Source organism: Podarcis bocagei (genome assembly GCF_964188305.1).
Source record: "Podarcis bocagei genome assembly, chromosome: 2".
Lineage (NCBI taxonomy): Eukaryota > Metazoa > Chordata > Lepidosauria > Squamata > Lacertidae > Podarcis > Podarcis bocagei.
In genome coordinates this window covers 51,073,408-51,087,582 of record NC_138126.1, presented here as the reverse complement: position 1 = coordinate 51,087,582, position 14,175 = coordinate 51,073,408, and the positions used below count along the sequence as shown (strand labels likewise).

The following is a 14,175-nucleotide window of genomic DNA, read 5'->3' as shown; positions in this document are numbered from 1 at the left end:
ATAAACACAACAAATAAATAATAAATTGCAACTGCAGAGTCAATAGTCAAAAAGGTAAAACTAGAATCAAGTTCAGTTGTGTATTTTTAAAATGTTTTGTTTATTGTTCATGACTACTTTTATGTTGTAGTTATATATATTTTTCATGTTGTAAGCCGCCTTGAGCATGGTTTGAACTGTGGAAAGGCAGCGTACAAGTAAAATTCTGTAGTTAGGTAGATATGGAGAGGCATGGGAACAGAGTTATTTAGGGGATATTTTGTGCTGTCTTAATGGCTGTGTCTGTGTGTGTGTGTGTGTGTGTGTGTGTGTTTGTGTGTGATTGAGATATATAGATATATTGACATAGCTATATAGATATATAATATTTTTTTCTTACAGGGTAGGCAGCAGATAGATTCTGAGGTTTGTGCTTGTATCAACATGACATGGCACACAGGTCAAAAACATAACGGAGGATGCAAATCCTGTATTTTTGGGTGGGCACTGTGGACTTTGCAACAGGTTGGCCCTCTTTCAAAGTAATTAATTAGATCTTTGAAGATTTACAAACAAAGCAGAGCTCGGAAGCAGGTCTGACATTTTTGACAATGACTGAAGAATTACTTTGCTGATTTACTTTCTGGTTCAAGATGCTTTGCCTCTGTACACAAAAGCCAGCTGTTAGACCTAAGAAGGTTAGGCTGTAAGAGTGTGAATCAACATTTAGTCTGAGATGCACCACTGATCCCAGCTTCACTTTTCTTCCAATCTGCAGAGGAACAGGATTAGTGATGAAAAACCGTTGCAAATGAGTTGTAAGACTGCAGGACAGGTGTTTACTGCCAGGGTGCTTTACGTTACAGTGTTCATCCTTTTGAGCCCATGAATGGATGTAAGTGCCTTAATGCTCTTAAACTGAAGGGGGGTGTTTTAGAATCTTTATAAAAAGGTAAGGGGACCCCTGACCATTAGGTCCAGTCGTGACCGACTCTAGGGTTGCGGCACTCATCTCGCTCTATAGGCCAAGGGAGCCGGCGTACAGCTTCCGGGTCATGTGGCCAGCATGACTAAGCCGCTTCTGGCGAACCAGAGCAGCGCACGAAAACGCCATTTACCTTCCCGCCAGAGCGGTACCTATTTATCTACTTGGACTTTGACGCGCTTTCGAACTGCTAGGTTGGCAGGAGCAGGGACCAAGCAACAGGAGCTCACCCCGTCGCGGGGATTCGAACCACCGCCCTTCTGATCGGCAAGTCCTAGGCTCTGTGGTTTAACCCACAGCGCCACCCGTGTCCCAGAATCTTTATACATGTATCCAAAATAATAATGCAATTTGCTGTTGAAAGTTTCAAGATACAACCGCTTGTTCAGATGGCTAGCTTAATAGTTTTTAATCTTTAGGCTGCTTTTTTCTGCATCAGACAGACACCATCCATTCAGCAAGTAAAGATTCAAATAGTGCCATGAAACTGCAGTTGCATCACATCCCAGAGGTCACTATAAGCCATTCATGATTCAGCTTTGCAATATGTATGAAAGGCTCTGAGACAGCAGAATCACAAGCACTTTATTCATTCATGCCTCAGTCAGGCATAAAAATACTTTTTTCTGTAACTGAACAGTCATCCATCTAAACGGAAGCTATCAAAGGAATATCCAATACATCACAGTCCAATAAAATGTTTTAAAAGATAATAAAATATGGCCTGAAAGTATCAAGTTATTCATGTTCACATTAAAGAAAAATCATGAGGCCCTAAAATATTTAACAATACTTTACTACAATAGAGCTCCCTTTAGCCAGCTTTAGGTTACTCTTCCAATTCCTTGAAGACTGTGTCATCAAACGAAATGCTTTTTCCTACCCGTAAAAGATCTGAAGCAGAGCAGAATGTTTTTCCATTCATTCCTTACATACAGAAATGTTAAATGTCTCTTCAAAACTCTTAACTCACTGTGTAATCCACTGTATTGTAATACGGTATTGTTTAGAGGTTTGTGTTGGACAGGGCTGTTGCTGTTCTTGATATTATTTTTTGATATTATTAATGTGTCGATAGGCTATTGGTTGTTTACTTCTGAGTGCTCTATTATGTTTGAAATTAAATATTTTTTTTCATGTAAGCCAGCTTGAGCACGGTCTGAACTATGGAAAGGCAGCATGCAAATAAAGCTATGTATGAAAGTATTTATGTACTCAGAAGTTATTCCTATTGAGTTCAATATTGCTCACTTCCAGGCAAGTGTATACAGGTGGCAACCATTTTGTGTGCACCCGACTGACACACAATTGCCAAAATGCACATTGTTTTCGGCCCCAGAAGGGAGCAGAACGGGAGGAGGGGGCGGAAGGTGCTTATGCCAACTATTGAACCATGCAATGACTCAGGATGCAACCCCCGTGCAAATGAGGATTTGCCTATATATTAAGACCACTCAAAATTATTCTACAAATAAAATTCTGCTGGCTTTTATCCTGTCATATCTCCAGCCTACTTTTCACAATAAACCAACTCTTGTTTATCTTTTGTCCAAAAGTAAGGAATGAATTGTTGTCTACATTCCACAGCGTGGCACTACGATCTTCGATAGAATAGCTATTGTCTAATGACTGCATGAGGTTCCCCTCAGTGATTTGAGAGCTTACAATCACTGTTTTAGTGCTCATATTTTGCCCAAAGATTTTCCTTTTGATTAGCACAAAGAATGTGGAGCAATTCTGCAGGCAACTGATGGGCTAAATTCTGAAGGCAATTTCCTCTTTCAGATGATTTTTGACTATTATATGACGGCTAACGGATTCAGAGGCTTTAAGCAAGGACATCTCTCAGAGTAGATATGCACATTTGTGAGAAGGTAGCAGAATCACTGGTTAACTGAGATGTGACAAATATTGATGAAATAAAATATCATTTCTAAATATTAAATGAGCATACAGTCATACCTCGGAAGTTGAACGCCTTGTGAGTCGAATGTTTTGGCTCCTGAACACCGCAAACCCGGAAGTGGGTGTTCCGGTTTGCGAACATTCTTTGGAACCCGGACATCCAACGCAGCTTACGCAGCTTCCGATTGGCTGCAGGAGCTTCCAGCAGCCAATTGGAAGCCACGCCTTGGTTTCTGAACATTTTGGAAGTCGAATGGACTTCTGGAACGGATTCAGCTCGACTTCTGAGGTACGACTGTATTTAAGGAATGCAAAAGGAGTCTTGCTGAAGTAATCTGGTCAAGCATTCTGCTCTCACAATGGCCAGCCAGATGCCTATGAGAAGACCACAAGTGGTATATGAGTGCAGCTCTCCCTCCCTTGCTGATTTTCAACAACTGCAATTCAGAGGTGTACCTCCTTCAGCACTAGAGGAAGAACTTTGATTCTACCATATTCTCCATGAACTTTCTCCATGAAATTTCATAAAATTTCCTTTTAAAGCTATCCAGGTCAGGGCTTATCACAATATATTGTGTGCTGTGTGAAATGGTACTTCCTTTTTCTGACCTGAACCTGCCATTTCTTTATGTGCACAATGCTGCCATCTGACAACTTGGCAGTCACCATAAAAAAAATGTTGCGTATATAGGCACCAAGTCACACAGAATCCAAGCTTATTTATAATTCTGAACTGATGTAATTGACAAAACCCAAACAGAGGCTATTATCCAGTACCTACTTACATGAGATTTTAATATATATATTTTTAAAAACCCTTTGAACTCAATGAAAATTACTTCTGAACAGGCATACGTAGGATTGCATTTGTGAACATTTCACAAATTCACAATGCACTACTTTAAAAAAAAAATGCCTATAGGAAAAGCCAATGGAGATATCCCTGATTATTTCAATGCTTTTGAGAATGACAAAAAAACCATTGTTTGGCATCACATGGAATCTGTGCTGTCTGACAGAAGCCAATAGAACTCAGTAGCATCTGCCCGAGTTGTCATAGGCAGGAAGACTATCTTGTGTGCATTTGTGTTCCTAATGCATTTTCAAACAAACCTGAACGCAAAAGTATATTCCCTGTATCTCCCTTTTCCAAAGATCTCAGGAGGGGGTTGTCTTGCCATGCTCTATTAATACATCTATACACTGTGTAAAATGCAGTGCCACAACTTTAACAAAGCATGCCATTCTCATCTAAGGGCTCATCCAGACTTGTGCTTGTCCCATGCCTAGAAAGCATGGGTCTGAGCAGTTTTCCACTTGCCCCACGCTGCTTCCCCAAGAAACAAATGTCAATCTGGAGAAAACCTGATTGACGTTTGCTCCAATTCAGTGGTAAAGATCAGGTTTCCTTGGGGGAAAGCGGCAGGGCAAAGACAAGTCTGGATGAGACCTGAGGGAGTCTAGGGAAGACATCCTTATTTCTTTTCCAATGCTTGTGTGCATGCTTTGGCGTATGTATGTGGTTCATTTGAGAGTGTACACAAATATTTAACCAAACCCACCAGCAGCATATGACCAGTGCAATATGGCCCTCCTTTTACTTCTTCTTTGTCTATTTTCTTTTAATTCTTAACTTCTTTAAAAAAAAGATGCTTGATATTTGATGTTTATTTCTGTATGCTGTCTTTTCTTTGTTCTTTCAAGTTTTAATAAAATAATTTTTTAAAAGGAGGTAAATGTCAGCCACCCCTGACCTACACTGTTGTGCTTCTTTACTGCTAACCTCTGACACAGAGTGATTTGAGAGCAGAGAAGCGGCAGCCAAAAGGGTAGGGGGAGGTTAACCTTTCCTCTACTTGGCTATTTTCCTCCTGCAATTTCCTAAGTTCCTTTTCCCCCAGTTGAGGTAGTGAACGCATGTCTGATCATTCTGGCTAGTAGAAAGGGAACTGCAGGAAGGAGCTCTCAGGAAAAAGTAGCAGGTGGAGATCAAGTTAGGCACCCAGCCAGTCTTGCTGCTACTACCTGGCACAGCCATACCATTCTAGTCGCCACTAGATGCAGCTACATGTGGTAGTTTTGGCTTCAGGTCTGCATTCGCCAATGCAAATATACAGCAGTGTCTTGCTTAGATAGTCAAAATAAAAAAATTCCTTCCAGTAGCACCTTAAAGACCAACTAAGTTAGTTCTTGGTATGAGCTTTCGTGTGCATGCACACTTCTTCAGATACACTGCTAGGTTGGAAAGGTTGGAGAGTTTCTTGTTTTTCTGTTTTTTCAGTAGCTCCAGTTGAGAGTGGTAAATGTTTTGTTTTTCCTTTTGGAACTCTTGCCAAGCTTGGTGGTTCCTGATAGAGTTGTCTAATACAAGGAGTTCCTCCTTTATTAGCTTCTGTTTAGAGTAGAGAACGCTGATCAGATGTTTGAGCAGCTTCTTAGAGAAAGTGTTGCATAGTTTTCTTGCCTATTCAGTGGGATACGTGGATTGGAGAGGGTTCTTAATTCTAAGACCCTTGGGTAACCAGTGTATCTGAAGAAGTGTGCATGCACACGAAAGCTCATACCAAGAACTAACTTAGTTGGTCTTTAAGGTGCTACTGGAAGGAATTTTTTTATTTTGACTATGGCAGACCAACACGGCTACCTATCTACTACTTGCTTAGATAGGAAAGGGACTGTAAACAAACAAACAAACAAACAGAAACCCCACTAGAATGTTATTTTCAAACAACACTTTGACCATGAATCAAGAGAGTAGGGTGGAGAAGAAGAAGAAAATGAGTTATCTCTTCTTTATATGACCATGGTGTAGCATTTTAAGCATTTTCCCCATCAGGTAATAGAACTTTTTAAAAAAATATGCAAGTACTTTCATAATGGAAAACACGGTGAGCAACTATAAGCATCAATGTACACAAATTGCTATCTCTTGAGCGGAATGTTAGTTTCCACATTAAAACTAAATGTGATGCAATGAAAACAAAACCAGTAGTTAACCATGACTGCTGATCAAAAATCCAGTTTAACTAACAAAGTGACAGAAAACTGAACTAGGTGTTAACACTTTTTAAAAGATTATTAATGTGGCTTTTGGCAAGCGGTTTGCAGCACAATCCACTGTAAATCATCTTGGACAGAGCAGTTGTTCAACTGCATTTACAGAGCAGAAAATGCAGTTACCTGTCTTCTTAGTCCAGGCATGAAGTAATTATGTAAAATGTTCTTTTTGTTTAAAAATCCAGATACTTTTGTGTCATGCGACTGGCCTATTATCTTCACTGGAGAGCCTTAAACTGGCTCTGCTCCAACAACAGTCATGTGCAACACGGCGTGGTATACTGCATGTTCTCATCAGTATTGCTAAATGGATGGAAGTGCACATAAAACAAGAGTGTGGATATAGATCACATTAAAGCACACACAACGACACCTGACCTGTACATGCAAATGTAAATGTAACCTAGCAGGGCAATCCACACACAAAACCTGGTTTCTATGCGCTGCTCTCTCTTGTGGGATTAGGGCAAGTATCTATGGCAAGAGTGAGGAACCTGTAGCCCTCCAGTTGTCAAGACTCCAACTCCCATCAGTCCCAGCCAGGATGGCCAATGGTCAGGGATTATGGGAGCTGTAGTTCAGGAGCATCTGGAGGGGTATCTGTTCAAGCCTTTAGTGTTTTGGCACCTACCCATTGGAATCCCCCCCTCCTTGAATATTACACAGGTGCCATGTCTGCTGTCTTTTTGCAGAACTTCCTCTTTAAACAAGGCTACTGCGTTGAGATCTTCCCCAGTCTGAAGCTGTGTTGGAATTATTTTAAAGATTAACTATTATTATTATTTTATCATTTGCTTTTTCCTGCTCTGGGCTCATTTGGGAGGAAGGGTGCAGTCTTAGACACTCAGGCACATAAGCTGGGTGCCAAATGGTTACAGTCGCCACAACAGCATGTCTATTTGCCAGATGGTTGGACTAGAAGACCCTTGGGGTCACTTCCATTGCTGCAATTCTATGTTTCTATGATCTCAACTGCTCTGCTTGACTGTAGCTTGCTCTTACAATGATTTACTTGTCCCAGTATGCAAGAAGGAGAAACACACACAGTGCAAATGGAAATGGTATTGGTATTAACTAAGGCAGAGGTTTTTAAATTTTGGTCTGTGAGTTCCATTTGGTTGGCCTGTGGAAAAGCTGCAGCACACTCAAAGTATATCTGTACTCCCCCTGCACTTACTTTCCTTGATGTGATGATGCCCAGCAAAGGGTCCACGATTCACACAGAAGCACAGAAGCACAAGAAGTGCATCTTTTGTTGCGCGTGAGTCTGCTGGCTCGATGGAGCTGTCAGCTGCCAATCTGGCACCCAGGAATCTCTACCTAGTTGCAATTGGACCAGCACCAGTAGCAAAATGCACCAGGCACCTGGGGAATTTCGAGCACTGGAAGGTTGGGATACAAATTTAACAAAAGTTGTTCCCCATCCCTGAGTTATGGCAAGCTGGCTTAGCTTTAGATCCCAGCCCCAGCTTTCAGCATGCAAGAGAACAGTTTTGAACTCGATCCTAATCAGCTACTCTGAAGTAAATGTTGTTGAAATCAATGAACCTCACATTTGAGTTCTGAGTTAATGGGGCCAGCATTTATAAATAATTTACCAAACAGTCTTGTTCAGACTACAGTCTTATTTTCTATAAGCTTTACAAGTTGATAAAGGGCTGTAATGTGACTATTGAGGCCGGTATATTTAGGTTGCTTATGTCATCTAGACCTTTATCAGGTGGACTAGCTCAAATCAAGTTTGCAACAACCAAGCTATTTAAGGTGATGCCATTTTCATTAATCTATTAATATTATTACAAAACTTTACTTCCAAAGATTTGTAACTAGCTTTTAAAATGTGCACTGTAAATGGGAACTGGGTCTTTACTGTAGCAGCTGTTCTTGTGATTACATTATTACTTCTTTTAGCCATTATACATGGAAGATGGAAGATAGCTGTAAAACTGAATTCCTATTATGCATACAAAGTTAGCATTTTTTTGCCAGGAATATTGTGCAGCTGCAGTTTAAGATATAAGGTACATCCCTACATTCCATTGAAAACAGAGTCTCACATTTCATCAGTTTCAAAAGAAAACGTTTCCATCCTTTACAGTCGTGGGAAATATGTTAAAACAGAGTTGTCAGACAAAAGAAGCCAAGCAGCAAAGTTAGTAACAGTGCAAGATTGTCACATTTATAATTCTGAAATTCTGATCAGGGGTTTTAGACATTGCAGGTTTGCTCATAACATCCCAAAAATTAGCCCCCAAGATGTTATATTTTGCCAAAAGAGGGACTTGAACTGTGCTTACATTATGATTCCTGGAAACCAACTGTTTCCTATAGTGTATTTTATCATTGTGTATTTTATTGCCTTTTTAGGAATTACACCAAAGTGGAGCAGCATGCCTGCTACACGGACAAATGAACGGAATACAATGCAATACAAAAGACTGCAAAAAAAAATTAGAAGCCTAAACTATACTATGAATGGTTTGTTGAGCAAGGAACAATTGCCCTATAGGTTCTGCATATGTTCTTAAAGAACACAGGGACAAGTTGTCCGTGGCTTTGAAGTTCAAAAACATCAGCAGCTATTCCCTAGAAAACAATGGGGAGCTGGTATAAACTGGAACGCTAGTATAATATGGTGCTAGTATGTAACCCTGTCAGGAGATGGCCACCACATTCTGCACAAAATGAACCTCTCAAACAGTCATGAAAGATGTAAGTCTTTAAAGTGTAAGTCCCACTTTAAGGTTGCAAAGGTGGTCTACACAGCTGACTTGTAAAGGAGAGGCTGCAGCCTTTTTAGCAGGTGGAATGGGGAAAAGCCCGTCTGGCCACTGTAAAACCGGCATTCAAGCACTGCAGTTAATGTAGAAATGCCTCAGTGCTGTGACCCTGAATGATCTAAGAAAGCCAAAAGTTCATAACCAGAATTCAAATCCCATAAGTCGTAACTTAAGCTTCTCAACTTCAATCATCTCGGCTGCATCCTGCTTCCAACAAAACTGTATACTAGGTAACCCAGAAGTTGCTAACTTTTATTCCACGAGCACAGTGGTGCCCTTAAGGTCAGGTCTTCCGCTGGAACCCATGAAGTCTCTGCCATCATCACCCTCCCCACATGAAAACCATTGCTCACTCACTGCTCCCTTGGTCATGAAATGGTGAGGGTGGTTACCTTTTTCTCCCTTGCAAAGTATAGATAGCTGAATACCAAAGTTGGAAGAGGGACACACTTTCCCACATTCTGACTATGTACACATTAGCTCAAAACACAGTGGGGGACATCCACACACACACACACCCGCCATGAATTTCAAGTGCATTAGCACTTGCTGTACACACCAGAGAGGGAGCAGGGGTGTCTTCACCCAATGATGTTTCCACTGCCCATTACCTGCAACTCCCCCCCAAAAAAAAAAAACCTATTCAAAAAAGCTGTTATCTGTGCATGTACAACAGCTGTCTGAACTGTACACGTTGCATTTTCAAATTGAATGGAAGGTAGCTTAAAGGAATACAGTGGTACCTCTGGTTACGAACACTTCTAGTTATGAACACTTCGGGTTACAAACTCTGCTAACCCAGAAGTAGCTGCTCCTAATTGCAAACTTTGCCTCAGGATGTGAATGGAAATCGTGCATCAGAGGAGCGCACACAGTGGGAGGCCCCATTAGCAAAAGCGCACCTCAGTATAAGAACGGTTTCAGCTTAAGAACGGACCTCCGGAACGAATTAAGTTTGTAACCAGAGGTCCACTGTACATCAAACAAAAGTACTTATCAAGACTCTACAGGATACATATGGATTGTGGCAAATGTCATGTGTATTCAGCTTCTAACACCAGTGGTGGGGCACATGGGAACCAAACAGTGATGGGTACTCAGCCCCCCTTTCTTTGTGGATTTCATGGCTCAGAGTAATTCTACTGAATCTGACTTTTACCCAGATACCAGACATATTTCAAATGGCGTGGGGTGTGAGCTGATGCAGGGGAAAGCAAAGAAAAGGGAATAGAAGAAATATTGCCCACAGCACTTGCTCAAAAATCAGTTTGTGACCCTCAGCCTTAAACAGGTTGGAAACTCCTGAGGTAACCTGTAGCAGTACCTGTAGAAAAAACGAAGGAGGGATAGAGTAGGTATCAGGTGCCAATAAACATTATGTCTGTCCTCTCACCTACTGGCCTTAATTAAACGTCGAACGGAATGGGGAGACAAGATGGAATCACAATGGAACCCCAAATGCAATGACCAAGAGAGTGGCAAGGCAGGAGGGCCTCCTCCATTGGCCTGCCTGGGATGAAGTGCCAGTTGGCTCCTCTGTTCCATGTTGATGACTGAAAAAAGCAACACAGATCCAAGTTGGGGTGGTTTTTTTTTACTTTCTAAGCCTACCGTAAATCAGGATTGGGTAACCTGAGACCCAAATGCAGACTTATAGGCCTCTTTCTCTAGACCCGGCTTCAATGGATGCCTGAAGAGATGTGTATTCCTGTGTGTGTGTATAGCCCCTTGACTTCTGCATGGCTGGGATGTAATCTACTATACAAACACTAGAGTTCCATGTGTTGTTCTGCCCCTTTTTGCCTCAGGCCCTACCCATCAGTGGCATAAGAACATAAGAGGAGTCCCAATGGATCAGACCACCAGGGTCCATATAGTCCAGCAACTTGTTCTCAGTGGCCAACCAGATGCCTTATGTAAAGCCCATAAGCAATTTCCCCACTTGTGCTCCCCAGTTACTGGTGTTCAGAGGCATAGCACATCCCAACCCAAACTGCAGGAAGTACACAGCCATCACAGCTAGTGGCTGTAGATAGCCTGCCTTCCATTAATTTGTCTAAAACCCTTTTAAATCCATCGAGGTTGGTGGCCTTTACTATATCTTGTGGTAGTTAATTTCATAGTTTTATTATGTGGTGTATGAAGAAGTACTTCCTTTTGTATTTCCTGATTCTTCCAACGTTCACCTTTATTGGATGACACTAAGTTCTAGTGTTATCGTAGAAGGAGGGGAGGACTTCTCTTTATCTACATTCTCCACATGATACATAATTTTATAGCTCTATCATGTCCCCCTCCCTTACTCACTTTATTTTTTTATATTAAAAAAGCCCCATAGGTTGTTCCCAAAATACAAGGCTGTCCCAACCGTCTTGGATCTTATACAGGGAACCATCAGCTGTTCTACATCATCCTCAAACCTTAAAAAAGCCCATTACATTACATTACAAGTGCAGACCTATATAGAGGCTGGGATAGGCCCCAATGACTGTGAACTGGCCACCTCTTTTCTTTTTGAAAGTGGGAGAGATATGCTGGACATTGAACTTCAACATGCATTTCAGAAATAGAAACTGTGGGAAATATGAGGTTTGCATGAACAGTTTCAAATGTTCTATAAATGTGTCTCATACAGTTTTCTTCGCTCTTTTTAAAATATGCTAGATACCTTAGTAAGCCAGTGGTTGTGAACAGGAAAAGTTAAAATAGCATTACATTCACTGCAATACCTCAAACAGGTTTCTAAAAGGGCAACAAATATATGCTATACACACACACACTAGGGGAGGAACAGCAGGTGCAAATCTGGGGCGTTGCATAGCCGAAACACCCCCAAGCTGGCTGTGCGGCTGTCCTTGTGTGTTTTATGTTAATAGTTGTTTTCATTGCTGTTGTTGTTGTTTTAATAATATCTTTTATGCACATAGAAACTAGCAAACACCCTTAAGAGAGGAAATGGGTTCAGTTTCTACCTTAGCAATTCTAAGAGAATAACATGTCCAAGCCTTTAAAGGTAACCCTAACCTCACAGGTCTGGTGAAATCTTTAGAACCAGCTTCAAGCACTCCTGGGATGTCTCAAGATGCAATATGCACTTGGTATACATTCCCACTGAACAAAAATTGAGCGCAGCAGCTGTTCCAGTCTGCCAAATCTACCACACAATGATCCTGGCAGGCTAGATCAGCAGTCAGTTGTTAACTTGGACTTGTATCCAGGCCCTCAACGAAGAAGTTGGTTTTATGTAAGGGGAAAGAAAGAAAATAGCAGCAGCACCCAAGATGTTTGGAACTATTCACAGCACTGAAGTCTCTGTCCCAGAAAGCAAACAGATGATAGACAATTAATGAAGTGATAGAAAAGAAAGAAGGTGAACTTTTCACTGAATAAGTATACAGAGTTTCTTTTACTGAGCTTAGCTTTGGTTACTCATGTCTTATAATATGTACTATTCTGGTTGTCCCACCTCAAACTGGACATTTATTATATTTATAACCCACCCTTTAAGCCTTCAGTCTTCAACCTCAGGCATAGGGCTGGGAAAGATCCAGCTGAAACCAACCACTGAAGGAATCAATGAATTATACAGACCAATGGTATAAAACAACTTCCTATGTTTTCTGTATCGAAAAGGCTTTCAGAGTGGCTAACCAATTAAAATAATCCATTAAAACAACAAACTTCCTAACAAAAAAACAGAACATTAAACAATCGGGGCTAGACATTAAAAGCCAGAGCCATAAGCTAGATATTGAACATCTTCACTGTTAGGAAGCATTTGGGGCTTTTTAGCTAAAACAAAGGTAGAGATACTGTATTATAAACGCTGTGGTGAGACTGCACAGGCTTTTATAATACCAAGTCCATTGGCTCGGTTGAGACACCAGCAGCTGCCTTTGGCTCTCCTTCAGCTGTCACCTACTAGCAACCATTTCATCATCTCCATCAGATAAGCTGAGAGACCAACTCCTTTTGGCTCCTCCTCTCCCAGAACTGTTTCCTTCCCAGCTGGTTATAAGGACTCTGCAACTGGTGCCTGATTTTGCTTTCCCCTTCTCCCTCTTCATTGTTTTCTCCTTTTATGCCTCTCTCTCTTTTAAATTGTGAATCTGAAAACGGGGGCTGTCTTGTTTTTATTCACCTGGAAGCTGCTCTGGAAGCCGTTTCTGTTGAGGAACAGAGTCAGAATGATTTAAATAAATGAATCACCCAATGGAACTGAGAGGCAGCAGGTTCAACACAGACAAAGCCAAAAGGTAGCACTTATTTACACAATGGATCTGGCTTAATGAAATCTGCCACCGCAAAGTACTGTGACAGACACTAGCTTAAATTCATTTATCAAAAGGGAGTAAACCACTCAATGGAGAGTAGCTCCATGTTCAAAACCAGTATACCTGACAGTCAAGTGCTAATGCAAAAAGGGGTTGGCACTTGCCATCATGCGCTACACTGAGAACTTTCCAAGTATCTGTGGCAAGCTGCTACTGGAAGGACAACTACAAGACTAGTCTTAACCAACATTGAATTCTTAACCATCAGGAAGGGGTCTCCCAGTATTGTTGTTTGAAAAATGTCACAAACAAACTAACCACAGGTACAATCATCATTAAGATGCACATCAATCCAATCCTTTCTAATCACACCAAGAAAGGAGGTCATGCGCCAAACTATATAAACCCCTGTCCTCTCCCTTTCTTCAACCTTCCACATTTTTCAGCAAGGTGTTTCCCTCCAAGGCAGAGCCAGAACAAACCATTTGGCGTCTACTGAGTGAAATGTGGGCCGCCGGATTTATTAGCAGGCAATCCAGGCTGGTTTCAAGGAAAACGCAGGTCTGGGCAGTCGGCTGATATTAACACTTCCAGCGAAACCTTGCATGTTGGAAGTTTAAAAAGAAAACCCATTCACTCCAGCACATTCCGCCGCCAGACAGCCAGCTCCCCCCTCGGTCAAACCTTGAGGAAAGTCTTGAAGGAGGGGGGCAGACAGAGAACAATGCAGGATTCTGGCTTCCGTGCAGTGAGATTTGGCAGTCCCAAGTCAACTTGCACGGAAAGTTTTTCCCGAGGCGCAGGGAGATGAGAAGCACATGCAAGCAGGGAGCCCTGGAGAGGGGGTAAGAGAGAGAGAGAGAGAGATTTAGCAACTCGCTCCCCGAGTAGCAAAAGCTGCCACCCCAAGCTCACCTTCTGGCTCCATCTCCGTTTTCAGCCCCTCAGGAGACGCGCCTCCGCAGCTTTGGACGGGCCCTGAGGCGCACGGCTGGGCTGCACAACGGCGAAGGAGGCGCCCTCAGAAGGGGACGCGGGGAGCTGCTCGCCGTCTCTCCCGCGCGCGCTTTCTTTCCGGCGCCTGCATCTCGCCCTGTGGCACCGGCCGGGAGGAGGAGGAGGAGGAGGAGGGCGGCGGCGGCGGCGGCGGCGGCGCGCGCCTCCCGACAGGGCTGCCCGCCACCGCGGTCCCCGC

The 14,175-nt window shown here is 42.3% G+C and overlaps 1 protein-coding gene across 1 annotated transcript in view; it reads right to left on the bottom strand.

Annotated features, from left to right (window-relative positions):
- FGD3 (FYVE, RhoGEF and PH domain containing 3) overlaps positions 1-14,094 on the bottom strand; it is a 104,524-nt gene extending 90,430 nt beyond the window's left edge. Inside the window, exon 1 of the mRNA XM_081185239.1 lies at positions 13,896-14,094. Coding sequence (XP_081041365.1) covers positions 13,896-13,908 — 13 coding nt within the window. The 5' untranslated portion in view covers positions 13,909-14,094. The remainder of the gene's footprint in view (positions 1-13,895) is intronic.
- Between the last annotated feature and the right edge of the window lie 81 nt (positions 14,095-14,175).